This window comes from Capra hircus, unplaced genomic scaffold (genome assembly GCF_001704415.2).
Source record: "Capra hircus breed San Clemente unplaced genomic scaffold, ASM170441v1, whole genome shotgun sequence".
NCBI classification, from domain to species: domain Eukaryota; kingdom Metazoa; phylum Chordata; class Mammalia; order Artiodactyla; family Bovidae; genus Capra; species Capra hircus.
In genome coordinates, this window is record NW_017189607.1 from 81544 (window position 1) to 105463 (window position 23920).

The window sequence follows — 23920 nt, forward strand, 5'->3', positions numbered from 1 at the left end:
GAGAATGTCAGATGGCTGGAGCCAGTGTCCTCAGTGCTTGGCTCACAAAGATGCTCAGCACACAGCTGTTGCCTGAATGAACCTCCACTGGTGCCCTCCTGGGTCTAGTTCCAGCTTTAAGGGCTGGGGTTTTCCATGAAGACCATGAGGTGGCAATAGTGCCTGGCTGCATTAAAGGTCATCCCTAGACCCACCCCTGTGCAGGGCTGGGCGGTGGGGAGAGGTGGGTGGGTGGGGGAGTGGTGGCATCAGGGAGTTGTGGGTGCCCATCCTGCCCTGCACCCAGCCATTGTTCAGGGACAGGAGCAAGGACCATGGCAGACAGCATAGTGGCCTCCCTCTTCTCATTTCTAGACTCTGAGCCACCGAGCCCTGAAAACACCCAACTCAGGCTAAAGTCAGAGGGAGAAGGCCCTGCCTCACACTCTGGAACCTCCAAGTCCTTCCCCTCTTACCTGGCCAGTCACTGAGCCCTGGAAATAACCTCCTGGGATGAATCCCACAGACCCCTCACCTAGCTCATGACTCACACACAAGGCTGGTATGCTGGCTGTGGCTGGTGTCTGTAGGCAACTTGAATATCCATCATTCGGGGGCTGTGACACGACCTGTCACCTTCCACGTGGCAGGCTCCCATACCCAGAAAGAAGAACAGGGAAGCTCTTGTAAAGTCCTCTCTCAATCAGTCCCATTCCATTCCTTTTACAGCACCAACCAGGGATGGCCTGAAGGGCCTATGCCCTGCTTTTGTCCAGCCATGGAGCTGAGGAGTGTTCACATGTTTAAATGATTGAAAACAAACAAACAAACAAACAAACAAAACCAAAACACTTATGTGACCCATGAAGACGAAATGACAAGGGTATGCCTGGGCAAGGGCAAGGTCACATGTTGCCCACAGAGCTCCTTTCAGCCCAGGCTGCCATCTTGGCCACCGAGAGACAAATTCACTCCCTCCCAATGTTCTTCTGAGAGTGACCCAGGATTTCCCTTCTGTCTCCATCTCTTTCAGTAAATCCCCAAGAACTGGACTTCCCAGGAAAGCTCCCAGTGGGGGCCATTATTTATAATGTGGAGAAAAATGTTCCTGACCTCATGTGGCCCCGTCTCCATCTTTGGTCCAAACCTGATACAGCCATCCCGAACAAATGGAAAATTGCAAATTCGAGGATGACCAAGGCATTTTTTTTCTAAAACAGTTTAATTTAAATAAGGTGAAGAATTTGAAAAAATTAGGGCGTGGGGAGAACCCGAAAGAGCATACCACGTGAATCCACTGGTTCAGACACAAAGAAATACCATCATCAAAAAAGATATTTAAGTTTAATAAAAATGTTATATGAAGAAAATAAATGCTAAAAGCCATTATGCTTCACAAATAAGGCCAGCTAGGCTAGTTTTTTTGTTTGTGTGCTTTGTTTTTTGGTTCTTTTGACAACTGCAATTGACAGATGTTCTTTCCTGTTTCCTCCTAGTACTTTCTTTTTTAAATTTCTTTTCTAATATGAGTAACTAGCTGGAAACTGTAGAGTTTACATCCTCTTATCAACAATGAAGAGAAAGGAAACAAAACTAAAATGTACAACAAAATGTAATGGAATGATATTGTACAATTAATTTTTCTCATATACATACATCACCCTTTTGTTTTGTTCAATGCTGCTTGTTTTACACAACACACAAAATGGCACGACAGTACATGTAATGTAACAGCACAGTGGTGGTCTCCTTCTTGTCAAACTGCCTTTGTTTCATGCTGACATGAAACCATAAAATTCCACCGTATAAATATTACATACATACTTCATCTCAGGCTTAAATGTCCTCTGCGTGTGTCTCGCCTTTGACTTCTCACTTTTGTGAAGCATGGTCATCTCTTACCAAGAAGTTGTGAGTGTCTTTAAAGGAACCACAAAGCAAAGAAAAACTGTTTCAGAGCTTCTGACTTGAATACTTTCGACGGTCTTCTCTTCTGCAAACTGAGCTGAGTGGGGCTTGCTTCTAGTTAATCATCTGTAAACAAGGATGTGGAGTGTTTTTGTTTTTTCTTTTTTTTCCCTTTATTGAGTGGAGTCATCATGGAAATCACATCAAATTAATGAGCTCCTCCATGTACCCTTCAGGTCCAGAGAGCTTCCCTTTTATAGCATGGTAACATAGTATTTCAAAGGGGCCAATGGGTACACGTTGATGTGTCCATAGCAGCACTGAACTCTGTGCTGCAAATTCCTGATCCCAATATGCTGTGTACAGACATACAGATGGAAACAGCTCACAGGGCATCATAGAGGAGGAGCTGTGCATTCCAAAGTGAACCCTGTGCCCTCTTCTTACCCCTGTGACAGACGGCTGGCTGGCCATGCTTTCTCCAGCATCCAAACATCCTTTCTGTTGTTGGGTGTGTTTTTTTGTTTTTTATTTTCTCTCTCTCTGTCTCTCTTTTTTATAAGTTAAAGTTAATACAAATGTGAAAAGGGGAAGGTACTCTAGGCTTGATGACATCCACAAATTATACATTTATTTAGTTAGTTTAGTTTAGTTTAGTCGCTTAGTCGTGTCCGACTCTTTGGGACCCCATGAATTGTAGCGTGCCAGGCCTCCTTGTTCATCACCTTCTCCCAGAGTTCACTCAGACTCACGTCCATCGAGTCTGTAATGCCATCCAGCCATCTCATCCTCTGTCGTCCCCTTCTCCTCCTGCCCCCAATCCCTCCCAGCATCGGGGCCTTTTCTAATGAGTGAACTCTTCGCATGAGGTGACCAAACTACTGGAGTTTCAGCTTTAGCATCATTACTTCCAAAGAAATCCCAGGGCTGATCTCCTTCAGAATGGACTGGTTGGATCTCCTTGCAGTCCAAGGGACTCTCAAGAGTCTTCTCCAACACCACAGTTCAAAAGCATCAATTTTTCGGAGCTCAGCCTCCTTTACAGTCCACCTCTCACATCCATACATGAACACAGGAAAACCCATAGCCTTGACTAGATGGACTTTAGTCGGCAAAGTAATGTCTCTGCTTTTGAATATACTATCTAGGTTGGTCATAACTTTTCTTCCAAGGAGTAAGCGTCTTTTAATTTCATGGCTGCAGTCACCATCTGCAGTGATTTTGGAGCCCCCCACAATAAAGTCTGACACTGATTCCACTGTTTCCCGACCTATTTCCCATGAAATGATGGGACCGGAAGCCCATCGTTTTCTGAATGTTGAGGTTTAAGCCAACTTTTTCACTCTCCTCTTTCACTTTCATCAAGAGGCTTTATAGCTCCTGTTCCCTTTCTGCCATAAGGGTCGTGTCCTCTGCTTCTCTGAGGTTATTGATATTTCTCCAGCAATCTTGATTCCAGCTTGTATTTCTTCCAGTCCAGTGTTTCTCATGATGTACTCTGCATACAAGTTAAATAAGCAGGGTGACAATATACAGCCTTGACATACTCCTTTTCCTATTTGGACCAGTCTGGTGTTCCATGTCCAGTTCTAAGTGTTGTTTCCTGACCTGCATACAGATTTCTCAAGAGGCAGGTTAGGTGGTCTGGTATTCCCATCTCTTTCAGAATTTTCCACAGTTTATTGTGATCCGCACAGTCAAAGGCTTTGGCATACTCAATAAAGCAGAAATAGATGTTTTTCGGGAACTCTCTTGCTTTTTCTATGATCCAGCAGATGTTGGCAATTTGATCTCGGGTTCCTCTGCCTTTTCTAAAACCAGCTTGAATATCAGGGAGTTCCTGGTTCATGTATTGTTGAAGCCTGGCTTGGAGAATTTTGAGCATTACTTTACTAGCATGTGAGATGAGTGCAATTGTACGGTAGTTTGAGCATTCTTTTGCATTGCCTTTATTTAGAACTGGAATGAAAACTGACCTTTTCCAGTCCTGTGGCCACTGCTGAGTTTTCCATATTTGCTGGCATATTGAGTGCAGCACTTTCACAACATCATCTTTCAGGATTTGAAACAGCTCAACTGGAATTCCATCACCTCCACTAGCTTTGTTCATAGTGATGCTTTCTAAGGCCCACTTGACTTCACTCTCCAAGATGTCTGGCTCTAGATTAGTGATCACATCATCATGAATATCTGGGTCGTGAAGATCTTTTTTGTACAGTTCTTCCATGTATTCTTGCCACCTCTTCTTAATATCTTCTGCTTCTGTTAGGTCCAGACCATTTCTATCCATTATCGAGCCTATCTTTGCATGAAATGTTCCCTTGGCATCTCTAATTTTCTTGAAGAGATCTCTAGTCTTTCCCATTCTGTTCTTTTCCTCTATTTCTTTGCATTGATCGCTGAAGAAGGCTTTCTTATCTCTTCTTGCTATTCTTTGGAACTCTGCATTCAGACGCTTATATCTTTCCTTTTCACCTTTCTTCTCCACAGTAAGGCCTCCCCAGACAGCCATTTTGCTTTTTTGCATTTCTTTTCCATGGGGATGGTCTTGATTCCTGTTTCCTGTACAATGTCACGAACCTTATTCCATAGTTCATCAGGCACTCTATCTATTAGATCTAGGCCCATAAATCTATTTTCCACTTCCACTGTATAAGTATAAGGGATTTGATTTAGGTCATACCTGAATAGTCTAGCGGTTTTCCCTACTTTCTTCAATTTATGTCTGCATTTGGCAATAAGGAGTTCATGATCTGAGCCACAGTCAGGTCCTGGTCTTGTTTTTATTGACTGTATAGAGCTTCTCCATCTTTGGCTGCATAGAATATAATCAATCTGATTTCCGTGTTGACCATCTGGTGATGTCCATGTGTAGAGTTGTCTCTTGTGTTGTTGGAAAAGGGTGTTTGTTATGACAAGTGCACGTTCTTGGCAAAACTCTATTAGTCTTTGCCCTGCTTCATTCCGCATTCCAAGGCCAAATTTGCCTGTTACTCTAGGTGTTTCTTGACTTCGTACTTTCACATTCCAGTCCCCTATAATGAAAAGGACATCTCTTTTTGGGTGTTAGTACTAAAAAGTCTTGTAGGTCTACATAAAACCGTTCAACTTCAGCTTCTTCAGCATTACTGGTTGGGGCATAGACTTGGATAACTGTGATAGGGAATGGTTTGCCTTGGAGACAAACAGAGATCATTCTGTCTTTTTTGAGACTGCATCCAAGTACTGCATTTCCTATTTAGTACATACATTTACTTACATCTTAAGTAAAGGTTCCATATGGGTGGAACAGTCTTTATCAAGGGAAATGCCAGACATGAGGCAGTGTGGCCTGCCCTGCCTACCAGGTGCAGAGGCCAAGTATGACGGTGGCGGTCCTCCTGTTTCACGTCTTTTTGCTGGTACTGGTTTCTCTGGTGTCTGGGTTGTTCCTCTCCGCAGGATGGGTGGCTGTGTCCCAGCATGTCCTGAGTCTCAGAACGTGTCCAGATGGGACTTTTTTGGGATGCGGCTCTTTGAACTGGTACTAGTGTTATGCTCAGAGAAGGCTGACCCTTGCTTCTCCTCACTGCCTCTCCAACAACTGGATTTACTGCTCTGGAAATGGTCTGGGCAGGAGGGAAGCCAACGGGAAAGGGGGGTTTAGCATTCCTGCCCATCCCTGGCCATTCCTGCCCACCCCCTTCTACTTGATCTGCACCTGCTCCCCCAGGAAGCCACCTTCCTCTCCAGACTCCCCCCAACCCACAGGGGAAAAATCCTGCCACCACTTACTGACCTGAATTTTGGGGTCTTTAAGGATTTAACAAGAGCTGGTTGGAAAAAACAGAAGGGCATCATGCTCAGAGGAAATAAAGAGTGGGAAAGGTACTAACACATTGAGGAAGATGTTTCTTATGCAGTGCTTGTTTTAGGCACTCTTGCTGCATGAGCAGACATTAAGTACCCCAGGCCCTTGTTATGCTCAAACTTGGGCACTAAAAAAGGCACTGAGATTTGGCGTTCTCTATTTACTTCTGTTAATGGAGTTTCTTTCATCATTGTATAGGCAACTTGAAAACAGACTTATACCTAAACCAGCCAAAGGAAAAGGAGGGAGGACCAGAATGGTTGAACCCAGCTGGTTTAATGGTTAAGATCTACTGGCTCCCAGTAAGGAAAAGCTACAGGGCCAACTGAAGGATGAAAGAACCAGAGTAAGACCTAAGGGAGCTACAAGGACATGTGCATTGTAAGGAGCTACACTGTGGATGAGTAAGATGTAACAACACTGAAGGAAGAGCCAAATGAGTTTTCCGTCCAGCTGGGAGACGGCCCAGCCTGCAGGCTCAGTAGGGTGGCTGACTCTGAGACCCATCAGCACATGACTAAGATCCCATCATACCTTAGATCATTTACCAAGTTTAGACAGATTGGGACAAAACATTTTTTAACTTCTTGAGGTGGGATGATAATATTTGAACAAAAGAAGTTGGCTTCATTGACTATACCAAAGCCTTTGACTGTGTGGATCACAGTAAACTGCAGAAAATTCTGAAAGAGATGGGAATGCCAGACTATCTGACCTGTCTCCTGAGAAGCCTGTATGCAGGTCAGGAAACAGTTAGAAATGGACATGGAACAACAGACTGGTTCTAAAGGAAAAGGAGTATGTCAAAGCTGTGTACTGTCACCCTGCTTCTTTAACTTCTATGCAGAGTACATCATGAGAAACCCTGGGCTGGAAGAAGCACAAGCTGGAATCAGGATTGCTGGGAGAAACATCAATAACCTCAGATATGCGGATGACACCACCCTTATGGCAGAAAGTGAAGAGGAACTAAAAAGCCTCTTGATGAAAGTGAAAGAGGTGAGTGAAAAAGTTGGCTTAAAGCTCAACAATCAGAACGCAAAGATCATGCATCTGGTCCCATCACTTCCTGGGAAGTAGATGAGAAAACAGAGGAATCAGTGTCAGACTTTATTTTTGGGGGCTCCAAAATCACTGGTGACTGCAGCCATGAAATTAAAAGACACTTTCTCCTTGGAATAAAGGTTATGACCAACCTAGATAGCATATTGAAAAGCAGATATATTACTTTGCCGACTAAGGTCCGTCTAGTCAAGGGTACGGTTTTTTCCAGTGGTTATGTAAGGATGTGAGAGTTGGACTATGAAGAAAGCTGAACGCCAAAGAATTGATGCTTTTAGTGTGCCTTGGACGGCAAGGAGATCTAACCAGTCCATTCTGAAGATCAGCCCTGGGATTTCTTTGGAAGGAATGATGCTAAAGCTGAAACTCCAGTACTTTGGCAACCTCATTGTAATAAAGAGTAGTGGGCTTGACTCATTGGCAAAAGCTCTGATGCTGGGAGGGATTGGGGTCAGGAGAAGGGGATGACAGATGATGAGATGGCTGGAATGCATCACAGACTCGATGGACGTGAGTTTGAGTGAACTCCGGGAGTTGGTAATGGACAGGGAAGCCTGGCATGCTGCGATTCATGGGGTTACAGAGAGTCGGACATGTCTGAGCGACTGAACTGAAGTGAACTGAACTGACTGAACTGCGAAGCTTAGACACAGAATCAGAGTGAGGCAGCAAGGGACCAGACCATCACCTAGAAGGGTGACTACTCTTATCATCACCTAGTGATAGGCAGGCATGGTGATTTCCTGAGCTCTGGCTCTGGAAGAGAAGAAGCAAAGACAGTGATAAGGACCTCCCAAGTTATATATTCACTCAGGAGAGAACGCTTCCTCATCACTTCCATCTGGGACCCAAAGGGGGTGTTATTGTGGAGGGCAGAGCTGGGGTCCATGGTCAAGCTCTCTTATGGTTCTTGTCCACCTCTTCTTACATATTCCTCCCTACTCATGACACCTACACTGTTAGTCCTCTGGAAGGTCAGTGATGCAGCTGGTCATCACAACATGGAAACTCTGACAAAAATGCAGTGAAGTTACATTCAGTCTCCCCAGCTCTGTTGAAGGCAGAGACCAGCTGGACATCAGGGCTTAGCTTACTTAGCACAGAAGCCACATCCCAGAGCCAGGCTGGCCACCTGAGTAACTGAAGAGCCTGACCTCTCCCACGGACAGGACAGGACACGCTGGCTGGTTCAGCCAGTCACTGTGGAGGACAATGGGTGTTACTCCATGGTGCATCATGAAAAGAGCAAGGACGGAGCTCCTTCAAGAAGCCAGATTGGGAATTCCCTGGTTAGGGGAATTGGTGCTGGTTTGGACTTGATGCTTTCAACCAGGTGCAAGTCCTGGTTAGGATTTGGTGCTTCCACTGTCAAGGGTACAGGTTTACAGGTTCAGTCTATACATGGGGAACTAAGATCCCATGAGCTGCTTAGTCTGTTTAAAAAAAATGAGAGAGAGAGAGAGAGAAAGAAGCCAGACTATCCGTCCTCACTCTCTCATTTCCTACTTCAGCTTCCAATGGCCATCAGAGGCACAGCAAGGAAGAAACCAGGCACAGCCAAGACCCATCCCTCAGGAAAAGACACACCAGAAAGAACAGACACATACACACAGACACTCACAAGACGAGCTCTTTGGCTGCTGGGAAAAGTTCCCTGTTGGCCATGAGGTGGGTTCATACTTATACTTCTGGGCTGGTTAGTTTCGTTGAGGCAGGTCATCCATAGTGGTTGGGACAGAGGTACATTGTGTATCACACCTGTTGCTAACTGAAGACATAGCACAGCATCCTCAGAAACTGGCAGAGAGCTACAGTCTGGAAGAGAGCTTGAGTCTGTGCAACCCCAGCAGCTCTCTATCCTGGTCTCCTATAGGCTAGTGATCTTAGCAATGGAGAGCTGGTGGGTCAGTGTCGCCATTTTCCAACTTAAGGCATTCAAAGAAGGCTAACGCTTTTAAAAATGCATACTAAACCATGAGCAGGATCACTGGACACTGCACAAGATTACAGGTGGAAATAAGGACATCAGTTCAGTTCAGTTGCTCAGTCATGGTGCAGAGGGTGGAGTGGGGAGAAGAACGTCCCAGGGAGACTGATGACTGGGGTGGGGGGCTTGGAGGGGTGGGGGAATATCCTGAATTGTCAGTATTAGGGAGTGCTTCAGTATTACTCTAGAGTGTGAGCTGAGCTGGAGGTCTCTCGAGGCCTGTCCAGGACTGTGAGCTCAAGCCTTTTCATTTTCCCCCTGTTTGCACTCCACAGCTATCTGGCTGAAGGGTTGTGTCAAAGCAGACAGACCAGCTCATGTCTGACTCTCTAGGTCATCCCAGTGCACCAGCCCCAAGCAGCATGTCTCATGCATTGAACCTGGAATGGTACCCAAATTGTGGGGGAAGGGTTTGGAGGATTAAATAAAATGATGACATCAGTAATAAAGAGTAGTGGGTAAGGCCTGGGATTAGGTAGGGTGTCAGTAACAGCCCCACCACCTGCTGCTGTGATGGAGACTCCTGGCTGGCTCGCTGCATTTCCCAGGTCACTAGGTGTGAAATATGCTTGGAACTACAGACAGAGGTTTGTAACACTCTACGGGAAGAAGTGATGAAAACCATCCCCACGAAGAACTGTAAAAAGGCAAATGGTGGTCTGAGAAGGCCTTTCAAATAGCTGAGTGAAGAAGAGAAGTGAAAAGCAAAGGAGAAAAGGAAAGATATATCCACCTGAATGCAGAGTTCTGAGGCAGAGCAAGGAGAGAGAACATAGCCTTCCTAAGCATTCAATGCAAAGAAATAAAGGAAAATCATAGACTGAGAAAGACTAGAGATCTCCTCAAGAAAGTTAGACATACCAAGGGAACATTTCATGCAAAGAGGGGCACAATAAAGGACAAAAAACGGTATGGACCTAACTGAAGCAGACAATACTAAGAAGAGGTGCCAAGAGTACACAGAAGAACTACTGACAATGACTGGGATAACCACGATGGTGTGCTCACTCAGCTACAGCCAGACTTCCTGGAGCAAGAAGTCAACTGGGCCTTAGGAACTACCACTATGAACAAAGCTAGTGGAGGTGATGGAATTCTGGCTGAACTATGTCAAATCCTAAATGATGAGGCTATGAAAGTGCTGTACTCAATACCCCAGCAAATTTGGAAAACTCAGCAGTGGCCACAGTACTGAAAAAGGTCAGTTTTCGTTCCTATCCCAAAGAAACAGCATGTCAAAGAATGTTCAGACTACCAACAATTGCACTCATCTCACACACTAGCAAAGGAATGCTCAAAGTCTCCAAGTCTTCAACAGCAAGTGAACCAAGAACTTCTAGATAATCAAGAGGGATGTAGAAAAGGCAGAGGATCCAGAGAGTATATTGCCAAAAACCGCTGGATCACAGAAAAAGCAAGAGAATTCAAGAAAAACATGCAGTTCTGCTTCACTGAGTATGCTAGAGCCTCGGACTGTGTGGATCACAACAAACTGGAAAATGCTTAAGGAAACACCAACACTAGAACAACTTACCAGACCCTGAGAAATCTGTATGCAGGTGAAGAATCAACAGATAGAATCGGACGTGGAACAAGGGACTGGTTCCAAATTGGAGGAGAGGAGTATGTCAAGGCTGTTGACCTTGACAACAAACAAAACAAAGTATTGCCACTCTGCTTATTTAACTTCTATGCAGAGTACATCAAAGGAAAGGTCGGATTCGATGAAGCTCAAGCTGGAATCAAGATAGCTGGGAGAAATATCAACCTCAGATATGCAGATATGCATATTTCAAATGTGCAGACGACAACCTCAGATATGCAGATGACACCACCGTTTGTCAGAAAGCAAGGAGGAGCTGAAGAGTCTGTGCTGATGAATGTCAAACTGGACAGTGAAAAATCTGCCTTAGAACTCAACATTCAAAAAACTAAGGTCATGGCATCTGGTCCCATCACTTCTGCTGAATAGAAAGGCTAACAGAAATATGTCCTGAATTTCCAACTGGTGACACTGCACTTAGTCTAGTCTGGCATCAGTTCAGTTCAGTTCAGTCGCTCAATCATGTCCGACTCTTTGCGAGCACATAAATCGAAGCATGCCAGGCCTCCCTGTCCATCACCAACTCCTGGAGTTCACTAAGACTCACGTCTATCGAGTCTGGTATGCTGAGGCACTAAAACCGTAAACGCTCGGAGGGCAGTGGCCACATTTTTTTTAAATTAAATTTGGCAATAAGTCCCCAAGCCCTGCAGACATGTCTGAAGCAGCTCCTACCACCTCAGGAAGTCAGATCATAGCTCAGAAATCTCTCCTTCATTCTCCTTTCCAAATTCCTCCATCATATCACCTGCCTGTAGCAGATTTTCTGTCCCTGGCCTGGTAAAGATTCTCTGTTCTTAGAGTCTTCACTGAATTCCATGAGTGCCCATCCGTTGTCCATATTTTGAGCTGCCTGCTGACTGACTGGCAACATCTGAGGAATGGAAATGAGAGGCTGAAGATAGGCCAGCATTGAGATTAATTAAGTTCCAAAGAGGGAACCTGCACTTCCTTTTAGCTAAGCTGAGTGTTGTTAGTGATTTGAATCCTATTGATCTGATCATCTGGGAGATGAGCATTTTCTCTCTGAAACTGGCATTAAAGGCTTCTATATGGCTTCACTTTGGGTGTTCGTCTTCTCCAAGGCCTACTGTACCTTACTGTTACCTCCAATATTATTTGAGCATGGCTTGGTCCTGATGTGCTGCAGTAGAGACTCTTCCAGGCGTGGCTAACATCGACGGTTGAGAGGTCTTGCTAGCACAGTTTCTTGAGCTGGTAGAGGACTTTAAGTTTATACCCTTTATCAGTCCTGGGGATGTGCCCCTGGCATGGCTGAAAGTGTTAATGGTGAGCCTGCCTGGAGCTGTGGCTTTGCTGCTCACAGTGGCCCTTGTTGGGGTTGAGGACCATGTACCTCTCCATGGGTTGGGGCCCTTCAGTCTGGACTGGATTGTCTTCCTGTTTTCTCCATATATGTAGTTAGGAAGCTAGAATGGTGGCCTCTTTGGGGTCTCAGGAATCCAGAGGACTGGAGAGAAGAGTGCCGGCCATAGACAACAAACTCTGCTGTGGACAAGGTGACACCAACACGCCCACCTGGCCAACTGTGTGTGGGGCAGGCCCAGGCGGCTCCAATGGTTTGAGAAGACTTGTAATCCTCTAGGCTGCCTCATGGCTACTGCAGCCTACTGTCTTGGTGAAGGGAGGTTTAGGGAGGCCTAGACCTCCCTCCTTACCATGATGTCATGGTGACCATGACATCACAACTTTGTGATTTAACTAATGCAATAGGCAGCAATGCCTTGGTCACTACCATTTGCCTCCTAGGATTTAAAAGGAGAGGGCTGTATCTTTTTAATGAGGTCAGACTGCCTTCCTGATGTGCTTATTTTCATCTACCACTGCCTATGAATTATGCTCAATCTAATAGATCAACTTGACCTATGAAAGAGGAGTACGTTCTAGCCCAGCTGAATCTCTAAAATGACAGTGAAATCTCTTAGGGAGCACGCGGAATCCATGAGGATTATCAGTTGATGGGAAAAAGAGCTCTTTTGCATTTTCCATTCCCTGAAAATATATGTATGACAGAGCCAATACAATATTGTAAATTAATTAACCTCCAATTAAAATAAATAAAAATTTTTAAAAAGTATGAAAACGATGCCTGTTTTGGAACTGACAGTTTCTTTTCCAGAGAAAGTGCATGTACTGGTTTGCTAGTGTTGCCATAACAAAGTGGCCCATACCAGGTAGCTTCAATAAATGTCTTCTCCAAACCCTGGAAATCCAGTCAGTAATCAAAGAGTAGGCAGATTTGTCTTCTTCTAACGTCTCTTTTGGATTCTGACTGGCCATTTTTTTGCCTTTGTCTTCACATAGTAATGTCTCTGTGTTGATTGTGACTGATCTCCTGCTCTTATAAAGTGTCAGTGGTATTAACCCAACTACCTATACAGAGACCCTATTTCCAAAAGGGGTCAGAAATAAATGATAATTTATGCAGTTTGACTATACATAAAGTACTGTTAGAGCTTCAAGATACACATTCTGAGAGAATACAATTTATTCCATAATATCGAGTTTCTTCTTTCCACTTGGTACTGCTGTATCTTTCTCTCTCTGTTCACTCCTATGAAGTATGTCTCCACAACACAGAAAACAACTGGTTAAGAAAAACGGATTGTCCAGGGGTAATACAGATGAAGAAAAAATTCAGAATTTATAATCAATCTAGAAATTCTCTCCTCAAAGACGTAATGGGAGGAAAGCATTTCTATCTTGGAGTAAGTGTTAAAATATAATTTGATGCACACTCAATAAGCAAACTACTAAAAGACTGACAAGACAAAAGATATACTTTACATATGCATCCTAGAAAATCAGCTCATTACAAAATTTTCAAAATAGTACGTAGTCTTTGAGGAAGACCAGATGACAACCTTTGTCACACTTGGTCCTAAATTCACCTGGTAATTGGGGGAGCTATCAGTCTCTGCTAATTTGCTTTATACAGAAGGAAAAACTGCTCGTACTTTTCTGAGTGTATGTGGTTTTGAACTGAGTCATTCTCTCAGAGAGCCTGTTACCATCCATAGACTTGAAAGATAACTTGCTACTGTAACAAAATACCCATGCAACCAACATCCTTAGGCCAAGCAATATTGAAACACTGGAGTTTAAAGCAGAGATATGCTTTGTTGCAGAGCCATGCAAGGAGATGGGTGGCTTATGCCTTTAAAAATCACAATCTACCTACAGAAACAAAAGACTTTCATATAGAAAACTATAAAACACTGATGAATGACAAAAATAGATGGAGAAATAAACAGTGTTCATGGAATGGAAGGACTAATATAGTGAAAATGAATATACTACCCACAGCAATCTATAGCTTGAATGCAGTCCCTATTAAGATGCCAAGGGTATTTTTCAGAGAACTAGAACCAACACTTTCACAATTTGTATGGAAATCCAAAAAACCTCCAATAGCCAAAGCAATCTTGAGAAGGAAGAATGGAACTGCAGGAATCAGCCCGCCTGATTTCAGGCTATACTACAAAGCAACAGTCATCAAGACAGTATGGTACTGGCACAAAGACAATAAAATATAGATCTATGGAACAAAATAGAAAGCCCAGAGCAAAATCCACGCACCTATGGACAAAGGAGGCAAGAAGATACAATGGAGGGAAGACAATCTCTTCAACAATTGATGCTGGGAAATCTGGTCAACCACTCATAAAAGAATGAAACTAGAACACTTTCCAACATCATGAGCAAAAAATAAACTCAAAATGGATGGAAGGTCTAAACCTAAGACCACAAACTATAACACTCCTACAGGAAAACATAGGCAAAACATTCCCTGATGTAAATCACAGTAGGATTCTCTATGACCTACCTCCCAGAATAATGGGAATAAAAGAAAAAATAAAACAAATGGGATCTAATTAAACTTAAAAGCTTTTGCCAACGAAGGAAACTATAAGCAAGGTGAAAAGACTGCATTCAGAATGGGAAAAAATAATAGCAAATGAAGCAACAGAAAAATAACTAATCTGAAAAATATATCAGCAATTCCTGCACTCAATTCCAGAAAAGTAAGCGACCCAATCAAAAAATGGGCCAAAGAACTAAACAGACATTTCTCCAAGAAACACATACAGATGGCTATCAAACACAGGAAAAGATGCTCAATACAACTTATGATCAGAGAAATGCAAATCAAAACCACAATGAGGTGCTACATCAGGCCGGTCAGAAAGGCTGCTATCCAAAAGTCTACAAACAATAAATGTTTGAGAGGGTGGGGAGAAAAAGGAACTCTCTCACACTGTCGGTGTGAATTGAAACTAGTACAGCCATTATGGAGAACAATGTAAAGATTCCTCAAAAACCTGGAAATATAATTGCAATTCCTCTGCTGGGCATACACACCGAAGAAACCAGAATTACAAGATACGTGTGGCCCAATGTTCATTGCAGCTCTGTTTACAACAGAGAGGACATGGAAGCAATCTAGATGTCTATCGGCAGACAAATGGAGATCAAATTTGTGGTATATATAGACAGTAGAATATTACTCAGCTATTAAAAAGAATGCATTTGCATCAGTTCCAGTGAGGTGGATGAAACTGGAGCCTATTATGCAGAGAAAAGTAAGTCAGAAAGGAAAATCAATGCATATATATGGAATTTAGAAAGATGGTAACAATGACCCTATATGTGAGACAGCAAAAGAGACACAGATGTAAAGAACAGACTTTAGGATTCTGTGGGAGAAGGCAAGGGTGCGATGGTTTGAGAGAATAGCATTGAAACATGTATATTATCATATATGAAACAGATATCGCCAGTCCCAGTTCGATGCATGAGACAGGGTGCTCAGGGCTGGTGCAAGGGGATGACCCTGAAAGATGGGATGGGGAGGGATGTGGGAGGGAGAATCAGGATGGGGAATGCATGTGATTCACGTGAATGTATGGCAAAAACCACCACAATAATGTAAAGTAATTAACCTCCAATTAAAATAAAATTTTAAAAAGAGGTAAAAAATAAAGAAAGATTAGAAAATATTGTAACTGAGTGAGAATAAAACCACAGCATATCAGAATTCGTGAGATGCACTTCTAGAATTCTAGAAGTGCTTATAACTTTAAATGCTTGTATTAAAAAAGAATAAAAGCCTAAGTCAATGCAAAGAAAAATCGCAAACTCCCTCAAAGCTTTCAGCAAAGGCCACATGTAGGAAACGTGAGGGAGGAGTGTGATTAGCTGTGGCAAACTTCTTGCTGTCAGATATTGTCTTCTTGAGCTAAGGAGGTGGTCAGCTAACTGTGTCCTGTAATCCTCAAGGGAAACAAATATTATTCCCTATGCCCTGAAAGGAGATTCCAAAGATTGACTTTTACCCTCCAAGGTCCTGGTTGCAAGGAGGGGGTCCCTGTATAGCCTGGTTATCCTGTCTGAGAACATTCATCTAGTACTCAATCTTGTTAATTCCAGGAGTGCCTAGTACCAGCTGGAAGAGGCAGATCTCAGTTCTCCATGCCCTTCCCTTACCAAGGGCCCCACACACTGCCCAGCCACCTTCAATGAGGGAGCCAGGTACCCAGCATGCAGCTGACCCTCAGCCTCCTCAGTCTACCCAAATGGGGAGCTGGGTCCTATACACTGTGACCCATGGAGATTGCCACAACCATTCAGACACAGAGGTGGGGATGGGACACATTGGCCATTGCTTTGAAATCTGGGCCAGGCCAGTGAGTGGGTCCAGCAAGGGCTCCAGGACTCTGCAGGACACAGCCTGTCTTCAAGCTTGTCCAAGCTCCACAGTTCATTACCCAGCCCAAGGCCCAAGGGCCTGGAGGGCCCTGTGGGAAGGCTGTAATATATCTTTCAGTACATTCTGCTGAGAGGTTTTCTGTTGGTGGTGTTGGGTTTTGTAACTTCCCTAGTGGTCTTGGGCTGAGGCCTGCAGCTCTGTTTTCCATCCTGCCTCTATTACACTATCTTCCTTATGAGCTTATTGAACCTGTAAGTAAAAGTTGGTAACCTGGGCCATCATGGGCCATTTCCACTAGCCTGAGGACCACATTCTAATCTGTTTCTATAACACAGGGATATGAACTTGACAATGTCATGTGATGTAAAGGCTTTTGTCTGCCTCTAACTCAAGTATTTAACCTAGCATAATGTCCTCAAGGACATATACTGCAAACGGGGCTACTATTTATTTATTCACTGCTGGAATTATAGTTGACATGTAATGTATTTCCAACAATCATATTTGGACTACAGTTGCATAACAGTGTTGCTTTAGTTTCTGCTGTACGTATGTCACACTGAATCAATTTTAGGTGTACATCAGTTCAGTTCAGTTCAGACGTTCAGTCGTGTCCGATTCTTTGTGACCCCATGAATTGCAGCACGCCAGGCCTCCCTGTTCATCACCAACTCCCGGAGTTCACTCAGACTCACGTCCATCGAGTCAGGGATGCCATCCAGCCATCTCATCCTTTGTTGTCCCCTTCTCCTCCTGCCCCCAATCCCTCCCAGCATCAGAATCTTTTCCAGTGAGTCAACTCTTCACAGCCAAAGTACTGGAGTTTCAGCTTTAGCATCATTCCTTCCAGAGAAATCCCAGGGCTGATCTCTTTAGAATGGACTGGTTGGATCTCCTTGCAGTCCAAGGGACTCTCAAGAGTCTTCTCCAGCACCAGAGTTCGAAAGCATCACTTCGTCAGTGCTCAGCCTTCTTCACAGTCCAACTCTCACATCCATACATACATCCCATCAATTTTGGATTTCCTTCCCATTTATGCCACCATAGAGCAGTTGAGTCCCTTTCTTCTTTTACTTTTCTCAAAACATAGTAGTTTTTAAAATTTAACTGGGGGTTAATTACAACACAATATTGTGATGGTTTCTGTCATGCATCAACATTAATAAGGCATAAGTGCACAGGTGTCCCACCCATCCTGCAGCCGCTCCCACATCCCTTCCTACGCTATTCTTCTGGGTTGTTCCAGACCACTTGCTTTGCATGCCCTGCTTCATGCAGATGAAAACATGGATGATGATTTTTCTACACAAAATATGTAATTTCCTCTATTTCACATGTGAGAAAATGGGTGCAGATGTTTCTACCTGAAATAGGAAATTGCTATTTCACATTTGAAAATGTACTTGTATAATTTTCTTCATCATATGTGGAATCTTGTCTGTTTCACAGATGTATATCTGTGCACATGTTTTCCTACATGAATGGGGAATTTATATATTTTAGATATGAAAAGTTGGATACACTTCCCTTCTTGAATTATGAAACTGTATACATTTCCTATATGAAAATCTCAATGAAATTTTACTGACATGAAGTGTGTAATTAACATCTGGGGAACCAATATGGAATTGAAATTATCTCTATTTCATAAATGAAATTCTAGGCACCACCGTTTCCTTGTGAAATACTTAATCCTTTGTATTTCTAATGTATAAAACAAGGGCTGTCCACCATGAAATATGGAGTTCTCTATATTTCCTGTATCAAAATCTAGGCATTATTCTCCTCCATGAAAGTTGGACGTCTCTATATTCCATATCTGAAGACCAGAATGAACATTTCCCTGTGAGAAATAAAGAAATCTATGCATTTCATGCGAACCACTGGTTCTTCAGTCTCTGAAACACCTGCTTGCATTTGTGTCTCTGTGTGTTGCACACGTGTGTGTACCTGTGTGTACTTGTGTCACCTGTTTGTGTGTGTGGGTCTGTGAGTGTGTCAGGCCTAAGGTAGGTGCTCAGTGTGAAACACCAGACATCCTAGGAGACAGAGCGTGAGCAATGGAAACTGTCCAGGCACTTAACCTGAGTGTGCCCACCTTAGCTATGGAGCAGGGAGGTACGAGTAACTAATGGTCAGGAGGAGCACTTTGGGCCACTTGAAACACTTACAGGAATAGCTCTGTTCCTCTGCAAAGTGCATCCACAGGCGCACATCCTTAACTACCCAGGTGCCTGCTCTAAGCCGCAGGCCGGGGGGAAATGCCAAGAGCTGACAGAGTGTAAGCCAGGGCCTTCAGTGGGGGTTGGCTAGGGGCTGCACTGTGGGGTTCAGACAGCTAGCGAGGAAAGTGCTCTTCTTCTTCCTCAGAGGATGGCTGCATTCTTGACACTGCTCAAGCCTAAGGCACAAGTTTAGGGATGACTCTAAAGCACGTGCACATTGGTGAGGTTGGCATAAGCCCTCCCCCAGCCCGCCCACCTTCCCCCACCCACTCCACCGTGCACTCCCCTCCCAACCCCCCAACCCTGCCCCCCTCCCTCCTACTCCCCCCACCCCCAACCCGTGGCTTGCAGTTTGGATCGGAAGTGAGCAACTCTGTCTCTGACGTACCCAGGAAACCTGTCTCAACTGTGTGGATCCCTGAGCTCATGGAGTCGCCCACTGCCCCAGGGGCAATTTCAAGCTTGAGGATGATTGCAGCGGCAGGTGGCCTGGCTCTCCCAGTTGCTCCTCAGGCACTGCTATATTGTTAGGCATGCAAATAGCTTGCGAGGACACGCCCCCTTTGCACTGGGCTGGGTTTAGCGGATCTTCACCTGCTGCCAGAAGGCCCAGAATTCCAAGGGGCGTGTCCAAAGAGCTAACGCCTTTAGACTCCATTTGATTGGTTCTGTGATGAGGTCTGGAGGTCAGGGTGGAGAGTTCAACCCCTTCCCGCCGCCGTATTAGACGTGGGTGGTGGCACAGGGTTCTGCGCATGCGTCTCTCCCTTTCCCTGTTCGTTGGCTGTGGGCAAGTAACCCGTTGGAGTACCAGGTATACTGCGGCCAGTGGGTGGACTGTGAGGGCTGTTTGCTGTGCTCTAGTGTCCAGCTTGTTTGCAGCTCGGGGCTACGGTGAGAACAGAATGGAGAGACAGGGCCAGAGGAAGGCGGCAGCACTCCAGGATCCTGGATCTTAGTTGTGAGCCCGGGTTCTCACGAGGGAGGGGCCCTGGGGCCTACCAGCCTGGTGGGAGCGGCAGAGGCGATGCAGGCCCCAGGTGGTGTGCCAGGCTAGGAGGCCGCCCTTTTCTGGGTGGAGGCAGTGGAAGAAGGTGCGACCCTGGAGGAGGGGGAGGTGGCAGGAATCGGGCAGGAGTTCCAGCTGCTGGTGTGGACGTCATGGAGGACGCGGAGGTGGTGGTGTACCAGGAGCAGGAGCAGGTGTCCTCGGAGGAGCAAGGCCAGGAACATCCAAGGCCCGGAACCCCGAGTGACCGGCCTGCACTAGAGGCACTGGTGGCCCTGCAGCTGGAGTTGGATCCCGTGAATAAGAAAGCCCAAAGGGCGCATGCTCGCCTGAAACATAAGAACTGCCAGAGGCGGAGGGTGCATCTAGAACACAGAAGTGCCATCATCCAGGGAATCCCTGGCTTCTGGGTCGAAGTTGTATCCCTTGGTGTGGTGCTTGTGAATTTTTTTTTTTTTTAAACCTGGGCTACTGCAGGAGCAGTTTACAGATCTGGCAGTTTTGGTACAAAATTTTCTTTTTTGGATGATGGGTCCTGCATATCTGTTCCTGAAAGTAGGTGTGATGTCCTAGCATTCTGGTTAGCACAAACTGATACTTGGGCTTTATTTACAGAGGTCTCAATCAGAATTGTCATTAGCACCAGGGACTCTTCAGAGAAAAGGCTTGTCTGGAATCCATTTCTTCTCCAAAAAGCTGAGTGAATTTGGGGCGAGGTTGTGTTGAGTAAGTGATGATACTGGTTCTAGCTAGAAGTGCTGGTTTTCCACAGGTAAGCTAACTTTCAAGGGGCTATGATGAAGCTTATGCTGTTAGGAACAGAACCTCCTGGTAGTGCATGGATAGGCACAGCCTTGGACCTTATTCAGCATTCACAGTTTGTGTCAAGAAATGTGACGAGTTAACTAGTAGCAAGTTGAAGTCAAACAGTACCATTCTACTCTTTAGGCTAGCTTTGTTTTTCCAGCACTTTTCCCTCTAGCATCTAGAGGCTCCTTGACTTAAAGCAGTTTATGAACCACCCCCAAATGTCAATTTTGATGAGCAACCAAGATGAGGACATGCTTCACTTCATGACCAACTTGAAGGTCAGGCAGGGGACACTGATAATTGTGGATGGGAGGTTACTGGGCGGGGACATGGTTTATCCCTAAAACATGGAAGGACAGCTCTTCTGTAAAGGGGTTGCACACCTACCCCACCCGCAAGCTCCCCACACTTTGTCCTGGCAGGTGGAGGAATACAGGCATCCCACCCATCACTGCAAGATCACATTGTCCTTTTGGAGGAATAGGTATTTCCAGAATGAAGGGATTGTTAAGGAGTATCTGATTAACGTCACTGGTGAGAAGCAGCTCCCTGGATTTGGGAGGTGGGGGCAGAATAATGCAGGTTGAATTGGAAAGTGATTTAGGTCTTTCTCCCATATGCCTTTTCCTGCAGGATACCAAGCATCTTGTTCGACTCCAGTTCAGTGGTACCAGGGGTTTGAACGTAAGGCATACAGCCGCAGGCACCATGACAGCAGCATTAACTTCTTCAACTGGTTCTTTGACCACAACTTCTCAGGGTCTGACTGGATTGCTGAGGTGGGGTCCCATGTAGCCACTGGGCCAGAACTGATGATACATGTTGGAGTTGGTGGTGGTACATGGGAGGGCTCATGGTCTGGCCAGCCCTGTGCTGACCTTGCTCATTTCCCTGGCAGATCATTGTAAAGGATCTGTGGCCCAATCCTTTGCAGTACTATGTGAAGAAGAAGGCTCCACCACAGGTACCGGGAGGACAAGAGGTGAGGTGCCCAGGGTCTGAGCACTGGCATACGTGTTGTCCAGGAACTTGGGTCATTAATTTCACTTGTGGAGAAAGTGAGACTCTGTGGAATACAGAGTGACACCAGGGCATGAGGGAATCAGCAGGAGACAGCAAGGGTACAGAACTGTAGTGAAGAACAGGTTCTAACTAGAGAACTTGAGGCAGAGGAAGTGGCCTGGCCAGGCCAAAGTCACTCCAGTTTAAGTCAGCTGCACATCTCTGAACTGTCATTCCATGGCCAACAAGTCCACCGTCAGGCTCCTCTTAAATTGGGACCCACCTACTATTCCTCATGAAGTCCCCTTTCCTAAAAGATCTGTGAGTCTCCTTTGTGCAAGGCGGTTCCCCCACTGACCCATCATTTGATTCCATTTTGATCATCACACTTGTTTTGTGTTTTAATTTTCTTTTTCACCTTTTTCACCTGCTACCCTCATTCTGAGAATAGTAACCACTGTGCAGGATTATGGAGAACAGTCTTTTATTTATTTTAACTGGAGGATAATTACTTTACAATACTGTGACAGGTTTTGCTCTACATTGGCCAACATGTGTCCCCCTAAATGCTGAACCCACCACCCACCGACCTGCCCTACCTGTCTTTCTGGGTTGTCCCACAGCATGACTTTGGTTGCCTTACTTCATGCATCAAACTCGCACTGGTCATCTATTTTACATAAGCTAATGTAAATGTTTTAGGGCTATTTTCTCATGTTAACCCACCATTACCATCTCCCACTGAGACCAAAGTCTGTTCTTTTTGTGTCTGTGTCTTATTTGCTGCCCTGCATGTTGGATGTTCAGTACCACCTATGAGGTCCTCAACTCCATATATTTGTGTTAACATACAGTGTTTGTTCTTCTCTTTCTGACTTACTACACTCAGTATAATAGGCTCCACATTCATTCTTTATACGTCTCTTATTTGCTGCCCTGCATGTTGGATGTTCAGTACCGCTTACAAGGTTCTCAACTCCTTATGTTTGTGTTAACGTACAGTGTTTGTTTTTCTCTTTCTGACTTGCTACACTCAGTATAATAGGCTCCACATTCATTCCATCTCCTTAGAACTGACCTAGATGTGTTCGTTTTTAGAGCTGAGTAACATACCATTGTGTGCCTGTACTCCAACTTACCCCTTCATCTACCGATGGACATATAGGTTGCTTCCATGTCCTAGCTATTGTAAATAGTTCTATGGTGAAGACTGGGAAGCGTGTTTTTTACTGTGTTCTTAGAGGAAATGTAAAAGTTTACAGACACTCTCCCCTGGGAACTGACTTGAAAGATTCAAGGTGTCTTTAGTGTTTTTAGAGAGGGTAGGTTTACATATTTCTTTCTCTGTATGGAAAGGAACCCCCTCCCCTCAGATTTTGAGAAACTTATGATGGAGTGTCCCCATTTACCTAAAATAGAAAACCAAAGAAGCTGCTTCACTTGAAGATCAATGGCCAGCATAGTTCTCTTGGACGGGAAATTAATGAAGAGTGGTCTGGTGCTGAAATGGATTGAGCGGGAGACACAAATAAACCTGAAATAATTGTGAAGGATAAATAAAAAGCATCTACTGCGTGTGTCTGCGTATTGTTTGGGCAGGATTTCAGGACAAACACTTCAGCTGCATGTAGGATTCTTAGTTTACTGCATGTGAATTACCAGTCCATGGAAATTTGTAGAGGGGGTTAAATCATATGTTGGGGTTGTGTCAGGGATGCAGTTCTTCCTATGGGGTCTGGGTTGGAGAGGATGGAGAAAGAAGGTGAGGGGCCCATTAACTGTGTGTCTGGAAGTTTTACAAGAGAAATGTGGATGTTCATGGAGAGGGTCTGGTGAACAAGGACCAGAGATTGAAACAGTGGAACACAATTTTGTTGGAAGGTGGTGACCCAGGTATCTTCTCTGTCACATATCATCATAATTTTAAGAGTACAGAACAAGGAAAAGGCCTTAACATTCAACTCACTATGAACCTAAGAGGCTATATGTATAAGAGCAATTATATGAGTGCACGGTCAGCTTTGCTGAGAGTCCGCTTCCCAGAGCTAGGTTTCCAGGTAGCATCTTAGGGGATCAGGTATAAGGTATACAGAGGGGGCCTGTGGCCTAGGGAGAAAGTGAGGGGTGGGAAGGCAGTGAGGATATTAGTTTCGGGTAAAAGTGGCCAGGGGAAAAGATAAATTGCAAGGAATCAGATAAAGGAAAACAAATCCCATCATAGATGTTTGAGGTCATGTGAACTGTGTGTTTTAATTTTTTTTTCCCCAGGAACTCAGTTTAGGTACAAAGTGTGCAGGGGCAGAAGTGAGGGGAATGAGGATGTTAGGGCCAACCTACCCAGCCATGTGCTCTGTGTCCCATGCTACTGCTGCTGCTGCTGCTATGGCTCAGTGGTAAATATTCCTTTTTTCAAGGAAGGCTTAAGCTCTTTGCCCAAGGGCCTATATCAAGCCAAGGTGTAGAAATAACACTTTTCTCATGAGCCCTCTGGTGACAGTTTCTCTTCCTTGCTGACTGGCTCAGCACAGAATGTTTTCAACCACAACAGACTTGTCCTTCATCTAGGGCTTTGTCACTACTCTGTTCAAGGGCCAGCGGGAACACCTGGAGCATATGGAGCTCACTGAAGGACTGGTCAGCACTTAGGGTGGTCCTGAAGTAGATGACTGCTTTCCAGAATTGTGTCCACTTCTTGATTAGGCAAAGGACAGACTGGCACAAATGGGGTAGGAAGAGTTCAACATCTGTACCCCA

General features: G+C 44.8%; 1 protein-coding gene and 1 pseudogene across 1 annotated transcript; one reads left to right on the forward strand and one right to left on the reverse strand.

The window, feature by feature from the left end:
* Window positions 1-5361: 5361 nt before the first annotated feature.
* LOC108634560 overlaps window positions 5362-23920 on the reverse strand; it is a 131154-nt pseudogene continuing 112595 nt past the window's right edge.
* On the forward strand, window positions 18181-23812 carry LOC108634558 (testis-specific Y-encoded protein 3-like). Its single transcript, XM_018044548.1, is given in 8 exon segments — window positions 18181-18238; window positions 19245-19496; window positions 19499-19773; window positions 20365-20442; window positions 20587-20698; window positions 20798-20943; window positions 21063-21146; window positions 23732-23812. Coding segments are annotated over 8 exon segments (1086 nt in total).